The following is a 12,723-nucleotide window of genomic DNA, read 5'->3' as shown; positions in this document are numbered from 1 at the left end:
CGTATATACGTTACCCATTTGGATGTATGGAGTCGTGCTGTGTGGTTCCTACCCCCCCCCCCATGCAAAGGGTCCATTGAACATAGATTTGTTTGGGGGAGTGTGTCTTGTCCCTTTAAGGCCACTGCAGATACCTCAGATCTGGCATATAGACTTTTGTTTTAAATTTCCAATCATGTTATTTTCATGCCCCTGTCCACTACCCAACCAATAGGAATCAGGGATGCAAATGACCCACCACAGTCACCCTGTAGGAGAAGGATCCATCACAGTGCTGAGGAGATGGTGTCAATTTTATGTATCCATTATGTTTGGTTCCCCACTCACCAACACCATATCACAGCCCCCTCCCCAGCAAGATGCCAGTGGCAGGTGGGCCAAATTCAAGTCCTCCAGCTGGCAAGAGAGTTCTCAGGTCTCTTGATTCCCTCAGGCTGCAATTGGTGATGGCAGGCCACAACACCACATCATCATCATCATCATTTATTATTTATGGGGTCATGCCCTGTATCTGGCTTTCCAAAATATGACAGTTCTATGAAGAACAATGCCGGATTAGGCCAAAGTCCCCTGTGGCCCAGTATCTTGTTCCCACAACGGCCAACCAGATTCCTATGTGAAGCTCACACACAAAATTGGTTTCAGCCTGACCCTATTTCATATGATGCACAATAAGTTTGTTGTACCTTAGAGAAGCAACATTCATGTCTACTGTGTATTGTTAGCAAGCAAAGACCAAATATCTCTTGTGAGATGTGCTTAGGGACACAAACCAGCACTTAAGGACATGAGCCAGGCTGCTTCGGTGTTCACTCCTGGGGCAAAGAGAAGGAGAAATGTGCGTAGCAAAATATTGTCGAGGTCACTAGTCTGTGAGCCAAGACAGCAAAGACTCTTTGGCAAAGTGATAAGGGTGTGGCATGTTCAGAGGCCACACAAAAAATAGGCTTAAGGAGTGAAACCTTTACAATTATTCAATCTCCTTGGTTAGTGGAAGAATGTCAGCGTCATCACCATGGCCTGAAAGTTCTAGCAACCAACTTTGCATCTATACAAATGATAACACCACCCCCTTTCTTAAGTTGATGTTAAGAGGTGAGTACTTTGCTACAGCCTTTGGTGATGCAAAGTATTTGCTTTTGTAAAAGAAAATGATTTTGCATATGAGATGATGTAGAGTATGTATTTCTAGAAATGCTGCGTAGACTGTATTTCTGTACAGAATACTCGTCTGTCGCTTATTTTTCCCAACAAGATTCTTATTCACAGAATCATTTAGATTTAGCTATGGTTATTGTTATTGTGATGCATCATATATGGAGATGTCTTTGAAGAGCATTTGGATGGGAACTGGCAAGGGCCTGCTTTGTGGACATATCAGTGCAGACAATTCCCATGTCCCACCCACCCATCCAAGTTCAACGAAAATATGTTGCTTTGGTTCTGTTCCAGGGATGGTAAACTTGTGATTATTCACATGTCACTGGACTCCAACTCAGGGTTGATGGGGGTTTAATTCCAATAATATTTGGAAGGCCATCTCTGATCTAAATAGTCTGGGAGTTGGGTCTCTAAAGGACTGGAACAGATCTACTGGTCTGATCCAATTCTTCATGATATCAGTAACAATTACACAGGCAATTGCAGAGAGTTAAAATTGAATAGCATGTGCTTATTTTTAAAGCCTAACATAGCTCTAAGATTTGATTTCCCATTCCTTTTAGGGAAGTGCCAACAACGATGAACAACACCATGGTGAGAGAGTTTATACTGTTGGGTTTGACGGACAACCATCAACTTAAAATTATACTTTTCATCCTGCTAATTGGGGTATACCTTTTGACGATAATGGGGAACTTACTGATTATTGTAATAACACTGGTGAATCAACAGCTCTACACCCCTATGTATTTCTTCCTACGACACATTGCATTTGTGGAGATTGGGTATACCAGTGCCATTGTTCCGAAAACACTGGACAACATGGCTACTGGCCAGAAGACTATCTCTCTAGCTGGTTGCTTCACACAGTCCTTTGTGCACTTTGTCCTGGGAACCACAGAGTTCCTATTGCTGGCGGCAATGTCCATTGACAGGTATGTTGCCATCTGCAACCCTCTTCGCTACTCAACCGTCATGAACAATCGCATCTGCTCATTGCTGGTGCTCTGGTGTTGGGCTGGGGCATTGCTGCTGATCATCGTTCCTGCAGTTGTACTATTCCGGATGCCCTTTTGCGGCCCAAACGTCATCAACCATTTTTTCTGTGACAATGGGCCATTGGTCAAACTTGCATGCACAGACACCAGTCTGCTGAATCTCCTCAATTTCGTCATTGCTACCCTCTCCCTCCTTGGGACCTTGTCTGTAAATACTGTGTCTTATGTCCACATTATCTCTACCATCATGCGCATCCGATCCACTTCAGGGAGGAAGAAGGCTTTCTCCACTTGCGCTTCTCACATCACGGTGGTCTCCATCACTTACAGCAGTTGCATTTTCATGTACATAAAACCCAACCAGGATAGTGAATTGGACTACAGCAAAGGGGTGGCTCTTCTGAACACTGTACTGGCTCCTCTTCTTGTCCCATTCATATACTGCCTTAGGAACACACAAGTCCAGGATGCCTTGAGAGGAGCATGTAGACAGTTTGTTTCATTTTGGAAGGAATCAAGATGATTTGGGGTTCAATTGACATCATAATAAACATTAATATTAAACACTGATCATGGAGACACCCATTCGAAATCGGAATACTAGATTTCTTTCAATATCTGAAAGCCAGTTATATTCTAGTACCATACGTGAGTAAAATATATAACTTTGTTTAGAAAAATCAAATAAGAAAAATCAGATGAAATTCAATATATTTTTTTGCAAATGCAAAACATACATTCTTTTTGGAAGTTGATAATTCATGTAATAAATGAAATGAGAGACTATGTTTTGCCAATTAATCCCTTTTGGTTATGTTTATTATTGACTTATTTTACTGCATTGAGAGATGACCATTCATTTACAAGAAGCTGCCTGTACGATTATCAGCTGCAGTCAGAATAATCTTTGTTTTCTGACACTGGCTGATAGATTAATGCTGTTATGAGAGGATGTCCATATGGTTAAATTGACAGATCTGGTTAACATGTGAGGAAGAAGACAAACACAGTAATCAGTTTATTGAAAAATTGAAACCTTTTTGTTAACCATGGGTGGAACAAACTGCAAGATAACATTGACCTGTATATTTTGTAAGGAACTTTATGTGGCCAGAATTAGGATAAGGCTTTAAATAGCAAATGATAAGTAAATAATAAACTAAAATTCTTTTCCTGTCTTTTGATTATATGTAACAAGTTGTATTATTATGGTATTATATATATTTGATTTGTATATTAAAGACAAACAAATAAATAATTTCCCACATGTACAGAATTGATTTTGAAATCTTACTCCAGCAATGTCAACTGGAATAGTGAGCCATGTAGTCATGAAAAATAATCAGAAGTTTATCAGAATTAGACTCCAAGGGGGAAGCATTGAGGCATGATGTCGAAAGCCAGCAAAATCTATTAAACCAGAGTTTGCAGCTAAAGAACTAGCAAGATATTTCAAACCATTCAGAGCTGGCCCTACTACTAGACAGTGTGAGGAATCTGCCTCAGGTACCAGATGCTGGGTGCTTCTGTAGTCCATCCATCATTCCCCCAGAGTCCCAGAAGTTAGCCTGCTCTTCATTTGCTAACCTAGATGGCTGTACTTGGACACAGTGGAGGGTGCTGTCCCATATATAATGTTGAAACAGATCTGATAAGGTTCTGTGTGTGGAATCTGGTTGGCCCATCTTCTCCTTTTCTCAGACAGGAAAATGTGTAAATTTGTGGAATTCCTTGCTTTTTATGCACAATGCATTGTGTCCCGGTTAACCTCACTCACTTTGAGTGGCCTTAGGTAGCTCTGATACGCTTGTCTCTCGCAACTAAATACAATGCCTACAAGTGCTGTGAGTTTCCCTCAGATTTCCCTCTCTTCTTGGTCCCTTGCTCCATTAGTTCCCTACTTCTTCCCAATCCAGCCTTCTCTTCTGTCACTAAACATCCCCTTGTGTTTCTCCTTCTCCATTCATTGCCCATTCAGTCCTTTCCTGCCTATGGATAACCAGCTTCCACACCCCCGCCATCATTTTATGAACATTCAGGTTCAGCCAATCCATTTCAGTGTGCCCAGAAGCATAAGCCCTTCTCCTCATGACATTCACACCCACTGGTGACATTCACATCCACCACCACCAAATTTGTCCCTCTGTGTCATATTGTGTGGGGTAGATTCTGTCAGGAGTTCAGCCTACACTTGAGTAGGACCCTGGCAGAGACACATGCCCAACTGGCATGTTCCCTCCCTGCTGGTCAATCATTCGGGAGCTTCATAAACTTTCTTCAGCCCAAACATCACAGAGACCGATGCCAACTGACACCGGCACACTTAGGGATCCACAGAGTTTGAGCATTTCGCATGACAGACCTCAGCAACTCAGCATTTTGGCTAATCTACTTTATTTACATATAAACACACATGGAGCACTGGAACATAGCTCCCTCTCTCTCTAGCATCAGACAGCAAAGAGAGAGAGAAAAGAACAAAGGACAATAGTCCTACTTCACAGAACACAGTAACACAAACATCCTGTCTCCGTCACTTCCCACTCTGTGAAGTCAAAACATATAATGTCACGTGAAAGACAACAACCCCATGACTGCAATCATGGAGCAGGAATTCTAACAGATTCATCTTATTTTTATTTATTTATTTTGTTAATGTCTATTTCACTTCTGGCCTGGAGAAGGATTATAAACCTGAACGCAATAGGCCTGGCTATGACAATATTCATGGAATCACGTCATATTGTACAAGCTCAGTATAGGTAAGTGAAGCTTAGGCAGGCAGCCTACATGTCAGCTACACTCCTTCGCTGACAGGGAATGAGGAAGATAACAGAGAGAGAGAGCAGCTAGGAATGTAATGTGTGAGGGGGGAGAGAATCCACAGACAGCAGTAGTAACTTGATCTCTGAGCACAGAGATAACGGAAGGGAGAGCCAGAGTGAAAGAATGCAGCTTGCCAGCTCAGACATGGACTCGGACACAGGAACACCAGCAGTGCTCTCTCCAAAATCTCGTAGGGTCACGAAACTTTACGAGAAGCGCGAAAAGGAACGGAAGAGAAGTAGGGGTTTTCCTGTTGGGTGAAAAGGGGGCAGAGCTTTGTTCCGGCAACTGTGCCATCGGATGATGCCGGAGCCTAGCTGAGCTCTGACCCAGGGTTTGTTATTTGACTAATAAATCTGAAATAATTAACTGCCAGAGTCGTCTTGCGTGTGTGGGAGAGACCCAAGCCATTACACTACATGTCATTTGCAGAACATAACAGCATGTGATGGATTCGGCCAAAGTCCCATCTAGTCCAACCAGGTGTCTATGGGAAGCCCTCCTGAGCAATTTTCATACAACGTACAATAAGTCTGTTGCTCTTTAGAGAAGCAATAGGCATGTCCCTTGTGTATCCTAACAAGCAAAGAGTGACTACCTCTTGCATCATGTGTTTAGGAACATGAACCAGCACCTAGAGATTGCTTCAGTCTTCACCCCTGCAGCAAAATATTACTAAGGTAACTAGTTTGTGCAGAAAGAAAGCAAGTAATCCTCCACAAAGTGTTAAGGATGTGGCATGTTAATGGGTTGTGAAAACAGGGAGTGGGAGCCTAAGGTCCATTTACTTAGTTAGCAGGAGAGCATTGCCACTATCACAACTGATGGTTTACTCTTCACCATCACAACCTGCAGGTTCCAACAACTTGGTTTGCCTTTGTGAAAATAAGAGCATAGTCTCTGCTCCCTAATTTGATTTTACTGGTAACTGGTGAGTATTTCACTACAACCTCATGTTTTGGCAGTGCAAGAAGTGTTGCAAAGTACTGCAAAAAATTAAAAAGGGAACTGATTGTACACGCTTGCATATTTACAACATCATTTAGATTAGATCATGTATGGAATTGATTATGATGAGCCTTTGGGTGGTGACAGAGAGGGGCCTGCACTAATTCATGGGTCTGTTGGGGATGGAACATCAACTTTTAATATTTCCAGGACCGCCCCCCCCCCCACGTGCAATGAAAATCTTCTTCTTCTTTTTTTATAATATTTTATTGACATTTTCAAAACATTACAAAAGGAAAAAGAAAAAGAAGAAAAATACAAAAATAGAAAACAATTAAAAACAATTCGATCTTTCATAACTTATCTTGCATTTGCTTGTTTCCCGGACCTCCCCACACCTCCCCTCTTTGTATTCCAGTTCAATTTATTTATTCAGCAAATCCTTTCCCTCTTTACCTTTATCCTTATCTTTGATCTTAATATATTATAACTTTGAATTTTCACCTTTTAACAATCCATTTTTACATATTCCTTCACGACATTATTACTAAAAACCACTTAACCTCAATCCAACATCATTCTAACATTCATTAATTTTGCAATATTTCTGTAAGTAGTCTTTAAATTTCTTCCAATCTTCTTCCACCAACTCTTCTCCCTGGTCTCGGATTCTGCCGGTCATTTCCGCCAATTCCATATAGTCCATCACCTTCATCTGCCATTCTTCCAGGGTGGGTAGATCTTGTGTCTTCCAATACTTTGCAATAAGTATTCTTGCTGCTGTTGTAGCATACATAAAGCTCTGTCCTTCTTTAACACCAAATGGCCGACGTGCAATGAAAATCTTGTGCTTTAGATTCCACGTAAGGGAAACCTGTTTTTTCTCCAGATGTTGCTGCACTCCAACTGCCATCAGCCTCACCCAGCATGGCCAATAGTCATGGAAGATTGCAGCGGGAGTCTTAACGTTATCGAGAAAGTCACAGGTTCCCCATCCCTAATCCATACCATTCTAAATAGCCTGGGAGCAAAGTACCTGAAGGACTGTCACATTCTATATGAGAGAGACTGTTCTGAAATATATGTTATATGAATAAATGCTGAATGGCATGGTACAAAACAAAACAAAAACAACCTGCGTCTTTAGCTGGAAGAATAAATGAGGACAGAAACTGATTAAGGCTTTATGGTACATTTATGTGCTTGCCGGATATAATGGGAGTTGGAGTCCAAAAAGTCTGGAGGACACCACATTGGTGAAGGCTGGTTTACATGGTAGTTATGAGTCCTTTTGGACAGAGACAGCAGATCACTGACTACCAGATATGGGGTGGGTGGAGGGAGAGACACAACAGAGAACAGCCATAAGCTTGCCTGTGGCTGACAACCAAAAGTGGTGGATTCAGGGGAGCACGGCCAGTTCATCCGCATTGGATTCTGAGCTGAGAGGATGGCACAAAGGGCACCACAGCAATAACTTATAATGAAGGCCAGAGGTGGTGGGGTGCCAAATTTCAGCATCACACAGAGTGCTACTGAAATTTGAAAGCCCAAAGTCCATTGCTGCAACCCCTGAGATGATCCAATACTTCATGATATTAGTGGCAATGCAAGAATCAAAGCTGAACAACTTGTGCTTATTTTAAATGGTCAGTATTGAAATGATTGATGTCCCTTTACTTACAGAGATGTGCCTAAAATGAGGAACAACACCATGGTGAGAGAATTAATACTTTTGGGCTTGACGGACAACCATGAACTTGAAGTCATCCTTTTCCTACTGCTAATGGGGATATACCTTTTGACAATAGTGGGAAACATACTGATTATTCTAATAACACTGGTAAATCAACAGCTCTACACCCCAATGTATTTCTTCCTACGACATGTTGCATTTGTGGAGATTGGGTATACTAGTGCCATTGTTCCTAAAGCTTTGGCCAACATAGCCACTGGCCAGAAGACTATCTCTCTAGCTGGTTGCTTCACACAGACCTTTCTGTACTTTGCCCTGGGAACCACAGAGTTCCTTCTGCTGGCAGCAATGTCCATTGACAGGTATGTGGCCATCTGCAACCCTCTTCGCTACTCTACCATCATGAACAATCGGATCTGCTCATTGCTAGTGCTCTGGTCTTGGGCTGGGGCATTGTTGCTGATCATCGTTCCTGCAGTTGTATTATTCCGCATGCCCTTTTGCGGCCCAAACACCATCAACCATTTTTTCTGTGACAATGGACCACTGATGAAACTTGCATGTGCTGACACAAGTCTGCTAGAGCTCCTCAGTTTCCTCGCTGCTGTTCTTTCTCTCCTTGGGACCTTAGCCATAAACATTGTGTCCTACATCAATATTATCTGCACCATCATGCGCATCCCATCAACCACAGGGAGGCAAAAGGCTTTCTCCACTTGTGCTTCTCACTTCACTGTGGTCTCCATCACTTATGGCAGTTGCATTTTCATGTACATAAAACCAAGAGGGACCAGTGAGTTAGGCTTCAGGAAAGGGGTGGCTCTTCTAAACACTGTTGTCTCTCCTCTTCTGATCCCATTCATATACTGCCTGAGGAATAAACAGGTTCAAGATGCTTTGAGAGCAACAATTAGACAGCTTGTTTCATTTTGGAAGGGTGATTCAGGTATATCAGAGCAAAAAAATAATACTAAACAGTAAGTATTGATACATATCGTTGCTGAAGCTGTACTTATAAACTAACTTTCTTTTGTCAACTTCTAAGAACTCAATGTCATTTATATTCTGGTAATGTATTGTGGGATAACCAGCTTCATATAAGCAACATGCTTAAGTTTAATTAATGCATGAAGGGGTTAATGCCATGGTGTAAGCTGTCCTGCCAGTCTTAGTTCCCTCCACCTCACACAGGCCTACTGTTGTACTTCAGTCAACCAGAGAAGTTCAGTGGTGAAAGAGGTCTGAACTAGTTTCTCCAAGTTCACTGTGTGGCTCTTACGGGACATTCTTGTGTTCCTATACCAATTATTTAAGAAACTTCACCGCTGTAACTAAGCCAAGTTTTACTGCCTGTGCTACATTTTTTTGAATGCTGTATAGAAAAGCACATGAACCTGACCTTCGGAAAGTTTGTAAGTAAACCATTTCTTTAACTTACCAGACGCATGGTCTTTTTCTATCATAATGGAAGAGGGAATTTTTGGGAGGAACTCACAAGGGCATTTTTTAAAGGTCTAATGGCTTATATTTCCACTCTTTACTTTGCTGCACAGTTTGCGATTTTAAATCTCTGCTGAGGTTCTCTCGCCAAAGAGTATTTGCCCCAAATCTGGATATTGGCATTGAGAGAATTCTCCTTTTAATACTATATTGTTTTCCTTGCCACCAAAATGTATGTGGAAAATGTGTGTGTGTGTGTGTGTGTGTGTGAGAGAGAGAGAGAGAGAGAGAGAGAGAGCACTGATTCACCAACACTGTATTCAGGAAATGTGAGACATTTTCAAGAAAAGAGCAAATACAGATAATCTGGACACAGAACTCCCCGGTAGCCTACATTCCAAAAAAGGAATTCAGGAAGTTGTGGTATGAAGTTTGTAAGGAGTGTGGTTTAGTAGTTAAGATTATTGGACTGGGACTGGATAGCTCAGGCTTAAACCTGCACTCAACTTGTAAGATCCCTGTGTGACCCTTAGGCCAGGCAATCTTTCTTAACCTTACCTACTTCACAGACTTCTTGCGAGGATAAAGTGTGGAGGAGAATCAACATATATCACCTTGAGCTCCATGAAGACGGGAAATGCATACATACATACTTACATATGTGCATACATAATTCATAGGCCTGAGACAGTGGACACTTTTTAGGGTTTGATGCTGTGTGGGAAAAGTGATACTTGAATGGTCACTTGAGTTCCACAAACATACTGATGCCTCTTTGCTTGCAGAAGGCTTATTGATTTTGAGGAATATTTCATCAAAGGGGAGGAGAAGGTAATTCCTGTTCTTTCCTTCTCTCTACATTGTCCCATACTTCCCTTCAAGTCTGCTCTAGAAGGTTGGAAGACCCTGTGGAACAGCATGAGACATGATGTTGGGAGCTAGAAGAGAAACACGATACAGTATTTGCTGAAAAACACCTTCCCTAAGTTGAAGGACAACACAGAAAACAAGGCTGACTATTTGTTCAATTGTTATGAATGGAGCATGTGTTAGAAATGTCCATTCAGTCACCTGAGGGCACTGTGCTAGTTTAGGAGGTTAAAGGGAAGACCATGTGGCACACAAAGTTTTGTCCTTCAACACCTCACCATTTGTCAGGCTTTAGGGACTCGGCTTCCTCCCTGCTTGGGCTGGAGATAAGCAGAACAAAGCAAAAAGAGTTGTGTACCATTTAAAGAGTCTTGAATGATCACAGCAAAAGAACAAAGCAGCCATTCTCAGAATGACGGTGTTCCCAATTAAGGTTTCCACCCACTTCCTCCCTAGTCACTTCTGCGCCTTGTAACCTGATCTCGCAACCGCTTCACTTTATGGGCTGCCACCTTATCTGCTTGCCGTGACCTTGGGCGGATGTGGGCTTTCAAGCGAGAGAGTCAGATAACTCTCTCTCTCTCTGTTCACCCCCCCCCAGTTCGTCCCAACTTTGGTCTTCAGAACTATGCCCCTCTGCAAACCACTGCTTCAAATCTATACTGCTCCACTGCTCCTGGGCAGCTTCACATTCCTGGTCAGGAACAGGGGGCAGCTCCCACCATTCCTCATCAGAGCAGTATTCCTCAGCCTGGTCTCTGACATCATTGCCCCCTGCTGCTCACCATCCTTGCATGAAGTGGCCCTCTCACTCCAGCTAATGGTAGGGCCAGCACTGTCCATTGGTCCATTGGCCAAATCAAACAAAATTAACAAAGCATCCCAATGAAAATTTTCCATTTCTTAGAAAGCCAACTGATACCACCCCAATAGGATGTCAGTTCCGTGTGATGTAGAAATTAGGTCTTTAGTGTGGTGACACTACTCTCTCCCATTTCATGCCTGACAGGGACCACCTGTGTTGTCTTCAAAGAACCAACTGATGACCTTCTTTTTCAAGGCATTTAAGTGGAGATTTTTATCATCCCTGGCTGTATCTACATTGAATTTGAAATTGTCTCTATATATGGCATTTAAAAAAAAAAGTTTTACATACAAAACTGTTGTAATTGTTTTATCATCAATGCTTTTATTATAAAATACATTCTAGATATTTTATAGGCAGTGATTCATGAATAGGGGTAAAATAAAGTAAATGAATCCCAGCTTTGAAGTAAAACGGTCCCTGCCTCCCACATCCCCGTACACAAAGTGAATTCTCTAGTGAATTTAGTTATGGTGTTCACCAATTAACCTCAATGGGAATAGTTACAAGAGCAAAGGAGGAAAAACTTTGGCAAGCATGATGATGTCATTCTTATTGAACCAAGAAAGATGATCATTATTTATAGAGGCACGAGAAGCAGCTTGAAAGATTTATCTCTCCTTTTCTTTCCCACCCCAGTCTCCACAAATTTTCCTATCGCCACTCTTTCCTTCTTTCTGTGTGTTCCACTGGCCTGAATGGGACACTGCTCTGGGCAGCTTGAGGAAGAACATTTACCTTGGACCTGCCTATAAGAAACAAGTCTAGAGTGAGATACCAGGGCAACGTCCGCTGTTTCCTGGAACTCTTATCATTGTGGAACTTTTGTGGGTGAGGTAAGAGTTTGTTTCGACCCTGGGTGAAAACCTGGGGGCTGAGAGTTGTATTAATGTAACATTTTTATATGTAACTGTATATTTTTGTAATATTTTGTTTAAGTTGTCTGTGGTTGCTTGAGATTTTTGTACACTGCTTAGAGATATTTTTTATATATTAAGTGGAGAATAAATTAAATAAAAAGCAGAGACATCACCTTGCCAACAAAGGTCCGTATAGTTAAAGCCATGGTTTTCCCGGTAGTGATGTAAGGAAGTGAGAGCTGGACCATAAAGAAGACTGATCGCCGAAGAATTGATGCTTTTGAATTATGGTGCTGGAGGAGACTCTTGAGAGTCCCATGGACTGCAAGAAGATCAAACGCATCCATTCTGAAGGAAATCAGCCCTGAGTGCTCACTGGAAGGACAGATCATGAAGCTGAGGCTCCAATACTTTGGCCACCTCATGAGAAGAGAAGACTCCCTGAAAAAGACCCTGATGTTGGGAAAGATTGAGGGCACAAGGAGAAGGGGATGACAGAGGATGAGATAGTTGGACAGTGTCCTCGAAGCTACAAACATGAGTCTGACCAATCTGCAGGAGGCAGTGGAAGACAGGAGTGCCTGGCGTGCTCTGGTTCATGGGGTTATGAAGAGTCGGACACGACTAAACGACTAAACAACAACAACAACAAATTAAATAATCAACCAATCTTCAGCTAGTGGGTCAGTACCCACTAATAGATCATGACCTTTTCCAAGGTGTATTGCAACAGGAGAAAATATATGGCAAATAGTAAGAAATAGGTCCATAAATGTATATTTGCCTTAAAAGCACATCCTGGATCTGTAAAGATTTAAGGTTAATATGTTGACTACTTGAGAAAGATATAAATGTTTAACTTAACATACACTGATTAATTCCTCCCATTGTTTCATTTTCCAAATTGCTTTATTCTTGGTTGCTCATATTTCAGCATTTCCTGCAGATTGCTATCAATGCTGCCTTTAGACATTATAACAATGACTGGAGACATCTTGAGTTTTCCATTACCAATTGGATTTCTTTTCTTTTCTAGAAAACCTTCCCTACAAATGAATG

The 12,723-nt window shown here is 41.8% G+C and overlaps 2 protein-coding genes across 2 annotated transcripts; both read left to right on the top strand.

Moving 5' to 3' along the window:
* Positions 1–1,740: 1,740 nt before the first annotated feature.
* Positions 1,741–2,682, top strand: LOC310662632 (olfactory receptor 6E1-like; the record flags this gene model as incomplete). The annotated part of the gene is made up of 1 exon (XM_083409577.1): positions 1,741–2,682. The coding sequence occupies one exon, from the start codon at positions 1,741–1,743 to the stop codon at positions 2,680–2,682; it is 942 nt and encodes a 313-aa protein (XP_083265703.1).
* A 4,950-nt stretch (positions 2,683–7,632) lies between these two features.
* On the top strand, positions 7,633–12,720 carry LOC310662631 (olfactory receptor 6E1-like; the record flags this gene model as incomplete). Its single annotated transcript, XM_083409576.1, has 2 exons — positions 7,633–8,575; positions 12,701–12,720. The coding sequence occupies 2 exons, from the start codon at positions 7,633–7,635 to the stop codon at positions 12,718–12,720; spliced, it is 963 nt and encodes a 320-aa protein (XP_083265702.1).
* Positions 12,721–12,723: the final 3 nt, after the last annotated feature.

The sequence above is a fragment of the Podarcis tiliguerta genome, assembly GCF_965153285.1.
Source record: "Podarcis tiliguerta genome assembly, chromosome: 13".
In the NCBI taxonomy this organism is placed as follows: domain Eukaryota; kingdom Metazoa; phylum Chordata; class Lepidosauria; order Squamata; family Lacertidae; genus Podarcis; species Podarcis tiliguerta.
The sequence above is the reverse complement of the archived record's forward strand: the minus strand, read 5'-3'. Positions and strand labels throughout refer to the sequence as shown.